Source organism: Podarcis muralis, chromosome 10 (genome assembly GCF_964188315.1).
Source record: "Podarcis muralis chromosome 10, rPodMur119.hap1.1, whole genome shotgun sequence".
NCBI classification, from domain to species: domain Eukaryota; kingdom Metazoa; phylum Chordata; class Lepidosauria; order Squamata; family Lacertidae; genus Podarcis; species Podarcis muralis.
Window position 1 is genome coordinate 30,494,228 of NC_135664.1, and position 14,029 is coordinate 30,508,256.

The 14,029-nt window shown below is 38.7% G+C and overlaps 1 protein-coding gene across 6 annotated transcripts in view; it reads left to right on the forward strand.

Annotated features, from left to right (window-relative positions):
• The window catches only part of MON2 (MON2 regulator of endosome-to-Golgi trafficking), an 81,427-nt gene that overhangs the window by 53,075 nt on the left and 14,323 nt on the right, over positions 1 to 14,029 (forward strand). For all 6 annotated transcript variants that reach the window (XM_077934683.1, XM_077934682.1, XM_028747798.2 and 3 more), the window contains 5 exons: positions 1,971 to 2,031; positions 2,404 to 2,527; positions 2,906 to 3,113; positions 4,515 to 4,597; positions 5,381 to 9,474. In XM_077934683.1, coding sequence (XP_077790809.1) covers positions 1,971 to 2,031; positions 2,404 to 2,527; positions 2,906 to 3,113; positions 4,515 to 4,597; positions 5,381 to 5,544 — 640 coding nt within the window. In that variant the 3' untranslated portion in view covers positions 5,545 to 9,474. The remainder of the gene's footprint in view (positions 1 to 1,970; positions 2,032 to 2,403; positions 2,528 to 2,905; positions 3,114 to 4,514; positions 4,598 to 5,380; positions 9,475 to 14,029) is intronic.

Consider the following 14,029-nt stretch of genomic DNA (forward strand, 5'->3'; position numbering starts at 1 on the left):
ATGCATGTCTAAAAAGTGTGTCACCAACATGAAAAGTTTGGAAAGCTCTTCACTAAAGGTTCTCAAAAGCTAGATAGGCATGTGTGCTAAAAACTTCGTGGTCTTTAGCTGGTGAATATAGGCTGAACTGGTCCAACAAATAAGGATGAAATAGCAGTACTGTACCAATAAGTGAAACCTAATCTTGAGTGTTTCTAAAGTTTTTGGCGCTGACACTATAGTGAACATTCGTGCCCAAGAAGTCTGACTTTTAAGTCTTGTTGAGTCACAATTTCTTAAAACTACCCATGCAGTGGGAAAGATGTGATCATGAGGATCCATGACTTCTGCCAATCCCTAACAAGCTTCTGTACTGAACAATAACACCAGTAAAACTGCAGTCCAAACATACATTAAATAGTGTATGTTCACAGTGAGACTTACTGAGTAAACATTCATAGCATTGCTCTGTAAATTGCAGTAGGCAACCGCATATTTCATAATACTGGCTGAATTTGTGCAAGCTTACACATAATTGGAAATAGTATTTTTTTAGTATAGGAAGCATTAAGCAACTGTAATAGGCATTCTATATAGTGATATATTTTAAGTTGTGCACAAATTAAGATGACACATACAGCTTCTTCCTTTGACTTTTCTGCACAGTTTCTTAAATTTTGGAATTAACATTTCAAATTGAGTTTGATCCTACCAGAATTAGTGTTTTTACAAGGTTTACAGTCACTGGGTTGCATCCAATGGTGTTGCTCAGCTGATGGTTAGACTAGTGTCAGCAGAAAAGGAAGGAAAACAGTTTTCAGCTACTCCTCTCCCCCCCTCTTCAGTCTCCAGCCCTCTTTCTGCTTCCAAACTGACTCCAGAGGGTCACCCAGCTATCAGTAATAATTGGGGTGGAGTGGAGGTCTGCAGTGCAGAGAGAAGGAACTGCTGAGAATTATTTCTTCCTCTATTTTGCTGACAGAAGCCTGTCAGCTTAGTATCACCATTACATATTATTATTATTATTATTATTATTATTATTATTATTATTATTATTATTATCCCACTACTTTTATATCAATATCCCACTGCTCATTTTCTGTTTCACAGAAAATGAATTTAAATATTTAACTATGGCCAGCACAGTGTTTATGCAATAGAAACATAACATAATGTTTGGGAGATGGTCTTGCCTTCTGTCTCTGCAGGCACGCTGTAGTTTAATTAGCCCTTTCAATATACCAGATAGTTTGCAATAGTTACCTAAATTGTGATAAAGGAAAATTCTGTGCTTGTCAAATTCTGTACTTGACATTTTAAAAAACAGTGAGAGGCTCTCTGAAAAGTCAGAATAATTATTCCTTGTTTTGAGATGCAAAAAGACATAATAGCATTCAACAGTGTTGTGTTCCGCCGTGTGTCTTTGTCTCACTTGAAAGCTGAAAAGATAGGGATGTATTATTTCATTTATAGTAAGTGCAAGAATAATCTGCCTTCAACTGTCCAGTTTAATACACTAAGTTGATTAAGCATGAAATGAAACAGGGAGGTATAAAAAGAAAGTGTCTGCAGTAAATGTCTTTTTGACTGTGTGGTTCAGTGCATGATCCACTCTTTCAAATCCCGCTGCTGTGTGGCTTACTGGATATGAGTATCAGCCTCAGTTCCCCATTTGCAAAATAAGAAAATTAAATACAATTTGCAAGTTGAAATATATAAGGATTGTAAACTATTTAAATATACTCAAATTGCTCATAAAGGATTTGCACACTAGGATATTTAGTATGGTCAAGGGTCTGAAAAGCTTCGTCCCATGGTTCCTCATATAATACTGTGAATTTCATATATTAATTGTTTCTTGTGAAGCATCTTAAAATGATTTCACAACACAATAAGACTTATAAAGCAATTGTGCGTGCGCGCACACACACAAAAAAACAAATTGGTCTCTCAATCCCAATATGTTAAGGCTATTCTTCATTTCCTTTCAGTTCCCCTCCAGATAATCTTTCTATTCAAGAGTTTCAGAGAAATGAAAGCATTGATGTTGAGGTGAGTGCATATTTCCTGTCAAGTGACTCAAAATATTTGCCAGCAAAATGTTTAATTAATCAAAACTAGATTACATAATTTAGTTAATATACCAGGAACCTATTCAAGTAAGGATTAATGCACCTTTTGGTTCACATTCAAGGTTCTGTCGATAGTGCAGGGAGGGTGTAAGAGCCCAAAGCTTGGTCCTGTGCTTCACCCTAGACATGGGCCATGTGTGTACAGATCTCATGCTAAAAAGGCAGAGGTTCTTTATGCTCATGTTTGTTGACATTATTTATTTCTGCAACGGTTTCCAAATCTCCTGGGTATTAATGAACTTCTGGTGAATGACTTTTCAACATAACATTTATATGTTCTCATCTGTTATAGGTGGTGCAGCTCATCAGCACAGAGATACTGCCTTATGCTAACTTTATTCCCAAGGAATTTGTTGGTCAAATTATGACTATGCTCAATAAAGGCTCAATACATTCGCAGTCATCTTCATTTACAGGTATGTTAACCAAACAATAAAGTCGTATAAGGAGACACATGGAAGGATTTCTTATACAGTAAACATTTGGACTGAAAATATTAAATATCATGTGCACTAGGTGAATAATTAGGCACAGATAACACCCTTTAGATTAGTGTTGTTTTATTCTTTAGCACAGCCGAACAGTGCACAAGAGACTTGTTTTTAAACGTGATTAAAGTTGTCCAGTTTATTTGTACTTTTAATGTATATATTTATATATATGTTATCTCAGATACAATTTGCTTTTGTGATCATTATCCTTTCCCATATGCTCTGCTAGTCCAACAATTCATTAAAAATAATATATTTCAGTAAGTACATTTAAATAGTTTTTTGTTTGTTTGTTTTTGGCAGAAGCCGAAATAGATATCCGTATGAGAGAGGAATTTTCAAAGATGTGTTTTGAAACATTGCTTCAGTTTTCATTCAGTAATAAAGTGACAACTCCTCAAGAAGGCTACATTTCACGAATGGCACTTTCGGTTCTCTTAAAACGATCACAAGATGTGCTGTATCGCTACATAGAAGATGAAAGGCTAAGTGGCAAGTGCCCCCTTCCACGGTATGTACTGTGTTTTGTGTGTGTGTGTGTGTGTGTGTGTGTGTGTGTTTAAGGGAGCTGCTTATTTCTGCTTACTAAGGTTTGTATGTTGCTGTCCTCCTTAAGGCCTTTTTGTGTTGGGGTTCTCATGTGCCTTCCCAGTATCTAAAAGAATGTTGTTACAAAAGCATTGGTAGCTGAAAGGCTTGTATATATGTATATCTTGGTCACCTGAAAATAATAGTAGCTATGTCTTCTAGTTTACTACATATAATGACCATAACAAAAATATAATAGAATCTTAGTTGATTTGGTAGATACTGATGATCAGTTAAATCTTTTTGATTAATCACCGTGAATTTGGCCACAGCAACTCTTTAAGAAGCATTCAAAAACGGAGCATGAATTTTATGTAGTTTAGGGGGAAGGGAACCTTTTCAGCCTAGTGTTCCAATTGTTTATCTCCCCCTACGCCCATGGGCCATATTTGGCAAGTGGGTGATATCACTCCCACCTGTCAAAATTCACCAGTTTGGGAGATAGTGACCAAGCATGACTGAACTCCCTGCTCATCAGCTAAGATTTGATCTTCTGTTTGAATGGCCCAATGCCCTTCCATGCCCCAATGGCAGTGTTGTTGAGGTACAGCTTCCACCATCCCTGGCCATTGGCCATGCTTTGCCAGGGCTGATGGGAGTTGTTCAGCAACATCTGGGAGGGACAAAGGTTCCCAATACCTGCCCTAATGGAAGCTGCTTTTGAAATATCCCTTAATTTCCAAATGACGTGTCTGGGTATTGCTCACTGCAAAATTATTTGTATCCCTGCCATAGTATTTTTAAATTCCTAAAAATGATGTATATGAGAAACACATGGAAACTGCAAAACAGTTGCAATGTGGGGTGTTCCTGTTCAGGCTTCAAGCTATCTAGTGATGCCTTCTAGGTTATTCCCCCAGTTCAGTTCCTGTTTTGTTTTGTTTTGTTTTGTTTTGACCAGCAGACATTCGGCATTCTGTAGCTGCTGATAATACTCAGAGCTTTTCTTTTTTTTTCTTTTTTGCAAGGGGTGCCACCTTAGTCCCCGCCTCCCAATTGCTTGTACTCCTGCAAACTTCAGTTCCCCTGAGCATTTGATATCTGCTCCTTATTCTTCACGGGATCCATCTTGGTTGGAATCCTGTCAACATTCACTTGATGACGTCTCTATTGATATTTATAATGCTCTCGTATTTCGTTCTGAAAATGAAACTAGATATAATCCATCCTAAACTGAGATGTCACGGTGAAAAGATAATAGTTTTTAAAGTTCAGTTTTAGATTTTGTTAGAAATCATTGTAGAAATTTATTTTGCATAAACTCAAGTTAATCAAATTTTCCTCGAACTTAAATTCACTTCTGATTTTGTTTTTCCTTTTATAGGCAACAAGTCACAGAAATAATATTTGTTTTAAAAGCTGTCAGTACCCTCATAGATTCTCTTAAAAAAACTCAACCAGAAAATGGTAAGTAAAATAAAAACTGTGTAAATTACTTATCTTCATACGTTTCTCAGTGAGATGACCCCTTATAGTACTATACCATAGTCGGCAACTATGTGGGGCTCTGGGTGCCCAGGCACCCACAAATTTTAAATAAAGGGGCCCAGCTACAGTAAAAGCAGCACGCCCCAGGCACTCACTTTCATGGGGCAAGGCAGGCACACCTCTACTATAGAGTTTACTTATTGAATAGTCTTAAATAATACTATGCATAATTCTTTATGTTGACTCATAGTTAGATTTGCCTGTACATTTTCTAACAAATGTATCTCTAAGCAAGTTCTAATTTTTACAGCTCTTGGATACCACAGTAAAATGATGGGTCTAGGGATGTAATTAGTCAGTTCAATCTGGTTCCAGAGTCCACAATCAAGTATGAACTGGCTAATGCTTCAAACTGTGCGAGCTTGTTTCATAGGAAGTGTACACAGATTCTATCATTCAGCTATCAACGTAAGGTTACAATCCTAGGCCTACTATTGAATAAACGGCAATTTAGCAAAGGAATTAAGACGCTGAGAATACATATGTATTTATTGAATCTAAGCTGCAGTGGTCTTTGGCTAAATATACTATTTTTCCTGTTACGTATATTAACTGGGCAGGTATGAGAGGGCATCTGCATTTACCTTTTTCTTATTCTGTGGATGATGTGTATCTTTCTCTTTATCTCAGGGTTGGGGACAAGGTGGAAAAATACTTTTTAAAGAATACACTATAAAATTACTTATTTTTATTTTTTTACAGTTGATGCTAACACATGGGCACAGGTTATTGCTTTGTATCCGACTTTAGTAGAATGTATCACCTGCTCATCTTCAGAGGTCTGTTCTGCTCTCAAAGAAGCTTTAGTTCCCTTTAAGGACTTTATGCACCCACCAGCATCCAAGGTACAGAATGGAGAGTCCTGACCAAATTTTTGCTTTTCAAGAAAAATGCATCCATCAAACGAATGTTTGTTCTAATGTGAGACATCTTTGATGAAATCTCATGAGCAGTACTTGGCAAGCAGTGTTGACCGCCTTTAAACTGTACTAACCAGAATTCTGTGATTCATATCACTTCAAGCTTGCATCTCAAATGTTTCTGGGTGAATAGCAATGCAAGCCTTTGACTCACTGACTGGAATCCATTTTAAAGTACAGTACAGTAACTTGAAGTGGTGATTGAAAAGTGGGCTTATGTACAGCTTGTTGTGTATGTGTTAATGATGTAATTAAGAAATAAAAGAAACCTAATTCATTTGGATTTATTAGGCAGGTGTTTTGCACCGTTTTTTCAAGTACAAAATTGTACTAAAATTTTATGCAAGAAGGTACTGTAACATTCCACATTATCTGTAACCAGCCTTTGTAAACAAAGGGAAATGTACTTGTGTGTATAATAAATCGTACAGTTCTGTAAAAAAAAAGTTGCATTTATTGTTTAAATTCTTTTTTAAACATCAATAATGTTAAAAGCTTGAAAATGTATTTATTATGAATACTAAGTTGTATGCTTGCATTTTTACTTAATATTTGCCTTCTTTGTTGGCAGATATGTTCATTCATATCTGATCATGCAGATGATTTTTTCCTTTTCTCTTTTGGCATATTTGAATGTATCTTATCTGTGGCCAATGAATAACAATTCTGCTAACAGGACGTATGAATAAAGATAGTGGCAAAAATCTGTGAGCTGCCATGTTGAAATAAATGAATCTGCATAAGCAGAAAATTGCTGTGTAGCACTCAAAACACTACCATACCTCATTTCACTAAATAATTGTTTTACTGTCAGCCCTTTTTTTGTAGCTCTGCTTTTTAAAAAACCCTTTTAGTTGAAATGTATATTTTTTCGGTTTCGCCCCAAACAGCATTGGTCACTATTGTTGAATTATGACTAAAGCAAAATGATTTTAAGTATCAGCAATATTTTACTTGTATTTCTTGTCATTGTTTCAATAATTTTAAGTGCTTTGTTTTGTAACGTCTTTTCAACCTGAAGAATAACTGTTCTACTCTTTGAGTATAATATGTGTGTGATACAAACCGAGAAGTGTATTTTTGAAGATAGTTTAGAGATATAGTAAACTGTCATGAAGTAAAATTGTTTGTTTCCCTTTACTATGAAGTGCCATGGAATGGGTATTTCCTGTAAAACCTCTTCATTGTTGCAAAGAAATCTTATTCCTAGGCCACACCACTTAAATTTTAGTCAGATCCTAATCTCGATAATACTGGAATATGTTGGATAGAAAGTTTTATTCTATTGTCCATTCTCTGCTGTGAGAGCCTCAGCAAAATAATAAGTTACTATGGAGGTGACACACTTTACAAGCATGTCTGGTCACCTGCCACATAAATAGTGTCACAGATAAGGCACATGCCATTAACTACTATAATGGAGCCCTTTCTGTGCTCTTACCTCAGAAGCCTCCATGGTGACTGTTCACACCTTTTGTCATGGAACAGCCAGAAAGCATACTTGTATGGATTTAAAAAGTTTCAATTTTTATTTCAGTAAGGTTGCATTAAATTGTTTAGAGAGAGAGAGAGAGTTAGTTCTGAATGTAGTACAAATGAACATGGTAAAGTCTGCACTTACAAGCCCAAACATATTTAGCTGAATCCTATCCTATCCACCATTTGTACTTACTTTCAATTACCGGTATGTGTGCCCAGGATTGCAGCCCTTGAGTTAAAGGTTGCTACCCTCTGAGAAGGAAGATATGCCAAGCCCTGTTTCCTTTTGAAGTCATCTTGACTGTTACAGTGGATCGTGTGCTGTATATACTGCAAGCTTGATACAAAGATTGGGGAAGAGCCACTGTTCCTACTACCTCCAGAACATGCCATCTTGTATTTCACCAGAATCCCAATGAGCTCATACCATAAGCTCTGCAATGTGCTCTCAAATTATGATTATTTGCCAGCCAGATAGCTTAACATTTTCTTTCTGTGTTGTAGAACAATAATAGTCTTTCTGATGCTTACCTGCTCCAGGAAGCAATATGAGCCAATGATTTGAATTAATGCTATCTTGATTTAGTTGTAAATTAACTTTTTTATCGTTTTCAACCAGTTTGTATGTTCTTTTGTTTAGAAAATAGCAGGCATAAATAGAAAATTTGATTTGAATTGGTTATTATAATTGGTATTTTCTCTTATTATTTTCTCATAGTAATGTAAGGCTAAAACTCTCTACATACTTACATGGGTAAGTCCCCCATATAGTGTACAGATATGTTTAAGATTGATTTAAGTTTACCACACAATCTGGCCTGAATTTATGATGATTAATCTAAATGTGTGAAAAGGTACATTATATGTTGGTCTTTAGAATGTTTAGCAGAGCAATCTGTCAGATGTGAGGGAGAAATCAAGGTAGAGGGAAGTGTCAGTTCATGCATCCTTGGAGGAATGAATTTCCTGCTTTTTAATTTGGCCACTTAAGGCTGCTTTTGTAATAATTTCCCCCTCCCATTGGTAGTTTCCCCCCCAGCTCTACTTCCTGTTCAAAACAGGAAAGCTTTAGATTCTGTGGATCCACAGCCTCTTACCATATCAGTAAACCTTGTAAATAATCTGTACTCCTTGTATAGATCTTGTTTTTATCATTTATGCGCTTTGAGTGTAAGTTCACTTTTCTGCCTGTAACTTTAAAGACAGCTACTGAAGCATGCATGGACAGCACAAAATATAGTAAAACAACTTTTGGATCTTGGTGCTAGCTGCTAATGTGTTCAAGTTTTTAGCTTCAAAGCCTTACTTCATTTTTTGGTGGAAACACATTGTGCCACATGGGCTAGTGTTAAGCTCTTCTGGGGAGGCTTTCTGTTACAGCAGCAAGCATGGTTGTTCCCGCTATATTGTTGTAGGTGCCTGCTAAAAACTTTATTTCAGCAAGACTAGCCAAGTCTTTGCTTATTATTTTTTTGCATATCATGTGCACTGCTTGAAGTTTTGATTGATTGGCCTCTTATCTGTATTAATGGTGGTAGTAATGAGGTGGTAAGATCACCTTTTTTGTGATTTAGGCTGCAAGCCAATACTTATTTCACGTTATAAATCCTATCAATGAGGCTTACAATGAGTAGACATGTATAGGATTTCACTAGTTTCCCTTTAAAATCTTTCCACATACTATTTTAATATGGGTGATACATTTTAACTTCTTATCGTTTTGCATGTCGCCTGCTTAGAACGCCTAGAAATTATTTACAGCAAAACACGAGTTTAAATGCATTTCAAAACGACCTTTGTCCATGACACTGCAGGTGATTAACAGTCTTAGATTGTATATATTACAGTGGGTTAAATTACAGTATGGTGCTGCATGATTATTCAAAGTCCCGTTATGGTTAGCGTGGATTTTTAGGATTTCAGCCGTATCAAACAGTATTTTTCGCCTTTTATCTGTTGTGCCCCTTTGCAGCTCGATAGGCAACGCCTGGCGAACGCAAATTTTACTCGATTCCCCGGCTAGGCCTAGCTTGTCCTGGACTACATTTCCCAGCAGACTTTGCTCGGAGCGCGAGACTGGTCGTCAGGTGTCCACACCCCTCTATATTTTCGCGCCGAGATTTGCTCTTCCTCCTCACGCGAAGAAAGGGGAGGGGGGAAACACATCCCATTTACCAGCATTCCTTGAGGCAAGGGCTTTAAAGCGAGTTCCTGTTTGCCCCAGGGGATTAATTGACCGGCGCCGTCTTTACCTCGGGGGCCGCAGCAGAGAAGGTCGAGAGCACCGACCTCCCATCCCACGCCCCGCAACCTCGCTCCGTTGCCGGTCTGTTCTTGTTCAAGATGGCGCTGGAAGGCTTTCTGACGGGCCAGGCCTACTAGTCACGTGGACAGAGCGTGAGTACTCGCGCTCCCCCCCCTTTCCCTATCTCTATGGTTTGGGTGGCGCCAAGAGGGAGGCGAGTCACAGGCGGAGGGAAGTGGGGGGGGGGGGGCTTTTCTCATCCTTCCGGAGAAAGGGAAATCGGCGGAGCCTCGGAAAGGGCGGGAGCGCGGCGGCGGCGTCTTTCACTGCGATACAGCGCGGGGGGTGGGGAAGGCGGCGCGGATAGGAAGATGCTTTCGCCGCCGTTAGAGGAGCAGAATTTAACTGCTGTCCTGAAAGGAAGGGACCGAAAAAACCGTGTTCTTCCTTTCTTCTCTCCCGCCTTCGTCTATCCGATTGGCGGCGGCGGCTCGTGAGGCGGCAAGCGCCATCGTGTTCCCTCAGCCGCCAGGAATGGCGCCTCGTCAAGCGCCTCACCGCCTTTTATACCCTCGGGGGGCCGGCGCGCGCGCTCGGGCGGTTGGTGGGGGGGGGGGGAGAGAAGCTTGCAACGGTCATGTTCGAATTTTGAGAGGGGAGGGCACCGGTCCCTGCTTCTCTCTCCGCCGCGGAACGATGCCCCAAAGCTGAGGCGAAGGCGAGTGAGTGTCAAGGAATATGGGAGCGCGAATTTTCTCCTCAGTTTTGTTCCTCCTTCCTTCCCCCTTGTCCCTCCTCCCCTCCCGCGCCTTCGCTTTTGCTTCTCGCGCCGATTGACAATTAAGCTCCTGGGGACTGCACCAGCTGTGGCCTGTAATGTACCTAATAAACGAGACTCCCTCGCGTCAGTTTCAGGTCATGCAAGGAAAAGGGCAGAGCGGGTGGCGGCGGCGGGGTAGGTGGGGGGTGGCGGCGGCGGCGGCGTTGTAATGCGCGCTCTGGGCGGGGTTTCCTCCTGCCCTTCGCAAAGAAGGGAGTCTGGCTCATGTCTGCTGCAGATAAAGGAGACAAGAGGACCGTCAGAAAGAGCCCGAACCCTTTTGCCATGGCTCCTTCCTCCCTCCCTCTTTCTGGGCTCTTCATTTTATTGTTGGTGGAACATGCCCGCCTTTCTTCTCTGCTTCCAGGATGGGGTCGGGAGCACCATGGCCCTGGCTGAGGTAGTAGTTTGTGCTGTTGGTCGGGTTGTGACATTGCCCGCTGTGGAGATAACTGCGCAAGCTACTGCCTTGCTAGTGCTGGTGATGATCAGCTGCAGATGAAGACAATGACAATGGGAATCCCCTTTGTTTTCCCAGGGATTACTTGCATACGGAAGGAGGGGTGGCAACAGAACCAAGCTTGCCTTTGCTGTTTCTGTGTGTTTAATGCCTCTCAGTATATGGCTTTGCAGAGCTTGGCTTCGCACAACTGAAATGTGGCATTTTCCAGTTTTTTATTTCCTCAGGAAATGTCTGAATTTTGAAATGCACAGTATTTACGTCAGTTTTGCATGTTCTGTTCCTTAGTGACGTCCTGACAGATACTGTTCTATTCAGATTATTAATTTGGCTAAAGAAAATGCCTGTTTGTTGTTATCTATTACATATCCGTGGAAAGCTAAAATTTATTGTACATCTTGCATGTGCTGAATAGACAGCATCTCATACAACAAATCTTTAGATGGGCACTTACATATTTATAGTGAAATTTTGATACTTGTATTGCACCAGCAAGGACATATGTTTAGATTGTGTTGCTGGGCTGAATAGTTTGGGATATAATGAGTGGCAATTACTGTTTGAATTCTGGTTATGGAAATGACATCAATAAAACACCATTTATGAGGTTTTCATAAATTTTAACGACTGTGCATTTATTCTGCACTGCATATAAAAATACTGAAAAACAGTAGTTGCATTGAATAAGACAATGATATCAATACCTAATATTTTGTAAGAATAATACATAACGTCACATGCCTTCCTAATGACAGATGCTATAGTCTTCAGCCTTAGAATTAACAGTGCAAATGTACACATGTCTACTCAAGAGTCCCATTTATAATGGCACATCACCAGGTAAGTGCATAGCTGTCTAACTAGTTTGTTTTCCCTCCAGTGTATCATTTAACTAATATTTAATTTAAGTATAGAAGCACCTAATATTTCATGAATTTTGTATCTCCATATTTTAAAACCTTAGGATAAAAAGTAAAGTGAAATAGTGACATCCAGCATTAGTCCTGCTCAGAGTAGATTCATTAAAATCAATGGACTTCAGCCCATTGATTTCAGAGGACCTACTTTTGAGTATGATTCATGTTGGATATAACTCAATTTACCCAAATTCCACTATTAGATGACAAAATTAAAAATAATTGGCGAAATAACTCTGGGTAAAATATCTTAAAGGCTTTTTAATACTAGTATGAAACACAAACTAGTATGATCACTATATAAAAGCTCCTTAATTAAACTAGTGTTTGCCCTTGCTGAAATGAATATACTGAGCTATAGATTGAAAAACAATAGGTTCTTTACTTGTAAAGGTTCGTTGTTCAGTACTTAATATTGTGAGCAACATCCTCTCTGTGTTGTATGCTTTATTAGTTAGGTGTTGGATTTCTTATTTTTTTCAAACTTTGCATGGCTAAATCATGAAAAGATAGGAATACGTTAATTTGTAAAGCTTATATAATAAAACACATTTATCTTTATTTGATATCTTTGGTGCTGTATGCTGAGCTCCAGTGAGTTTCTTTGTTTTAAAAAACACCTGAAACTTAGAAAGCTGTAAGGTAAGGTGGCCTGTTTAAAGAAGATATGATGAAAAAATAAATTGAGGACACAAGTTAGAGCAGTAATGGGAAAATGTAGTCTTTGTGGCAAACGTGTTATTTTTCACTTTTATCTAAAAGACGTAGCTTAAACTTGGATCTAGAACACTTAAAGTACTTTCAGGATACACAAGGAAACTTTATGATTAATTTTTTGAAAGATTCATCGAACACAAACATTTCTACATTGAATAATTTTATGAAACCTCAGGAAAAAAATTCTGGCTATTCATCCTCTCAGTAGTATTGTTGGAATGATGTGACAGCTGACAACAGTATCCCATAAGAATGGGGAGTGAATATAGGATTTTTGAAAATGTGCAAAAAATTCCTTGTAAATCATAACGTGAGGTCAGGATTGTACTTCAGATGAAATTGCTTTTTAAATATTAAAAGTTTCAGCATCATCAGTTAGGAAACCAATCAGATTTTTGCACACAACAGGGAACTTTGATGCACATTTACTCATCCAAGTTCAAACTGTCTTTGTAATGCAGTTTGAAGCACATGATTGGATGTGGCTCTTTACTGCAGACTCCTACACCAAGTAAGAGAGAACTTTGGTTATATCCAACTAAGTTCTACTCAGAGCAGACCCACTGGAATTTTTTACCTAAGTTGGTTGTGTCCATTAATTTCTCTGAGTGCAACACTTCATGAACTTTACATAGCTTTAGGAGTGATGTTTTCATTTCAGCTGCTAGTGAATTCGGCAAAATGCTCAGCGCTTCTCAACAAGATTTATTCCATTAGTGTAGTATACAAAAAATAGGGTAGAATTCACTGTAAAAGCAGTTTGTGGGTTGCAAGTAACTCTTCACTGTATGTGTGCATACATAGGTAGATATATATTGAGTACAATTTTCTTCCCCTCCCTAGTTCCAGGGCTGGGAAGAATATAATTAGTTCTGCAATTTACAAAGCATTGAACGACTGGAGCAATTTATGTTTTGCTCTTAAGTAGATATCTTTCCCCTAGCTAAGTCATCAGTTGCTCTTCTGTTTTTCAGACTAGTGCCCATCATTCCCTGCCACTAGCAAGACAGCACAGTTCTATAATCCTAGCAGTTATACAGCTGGCACTGCTTTTTAAAGGTATATGCACAAAAGCAACATAACTGCATGGAACTAGACACAATTTAAAATTCATTAAATGAATTGAATGGGAGCTTTTCTTTCTCGTGAGTTTTGCCTATAAATAACCTTTTCGGGTATTTGCAGTTGTATTTCATTGGTATCAGTAGATAAGGCATTAATGCCTGGGGCTGAATTCAGTATTACATTGATCTTCTTGAAGCAGAAATAAGGGCTTAAATCCAAAGAACTGAGAAGGATGAGAAAATGTATTAGTCCTGTTCTGTGAACTCTTGCAGAAGCTACTTCTTTCCGTGCCACTCTGTCAGGGTATGAGAAATATGTTGAAAAAGGAAGACACAGACTGACCTTAGAAACAGCCCTACAGGACTTGGGTTCACTTTTCTCACTACTAAGTTGGGAACCACTTCCATGAACAAAATAGTTTTCTACTAACTAAACCTATATTCAAGCTATTGTACTAAAATTGCCTTCCATTCCATTCAGGCTAATTATTTTAGAGGGCATTTTAGGAAAGTGGGATGGGCTAGTAGAACTCTTGCACAGGATGGGTTTAAAGTGAGCAGCTGTTACATGTAGGTGTAGTTAAGAACATAATTGGTGCTGAAGGTGCTGTTAAATGTTACATTTCCCTACACAATTCCAAGTGGTTTTAGTAACTTACAATTCATGAAATCTGCATGGCTTGAGAGCAAGGTTTTGAGTACTTGGGGAAAATACTGAGTTGTAGACAT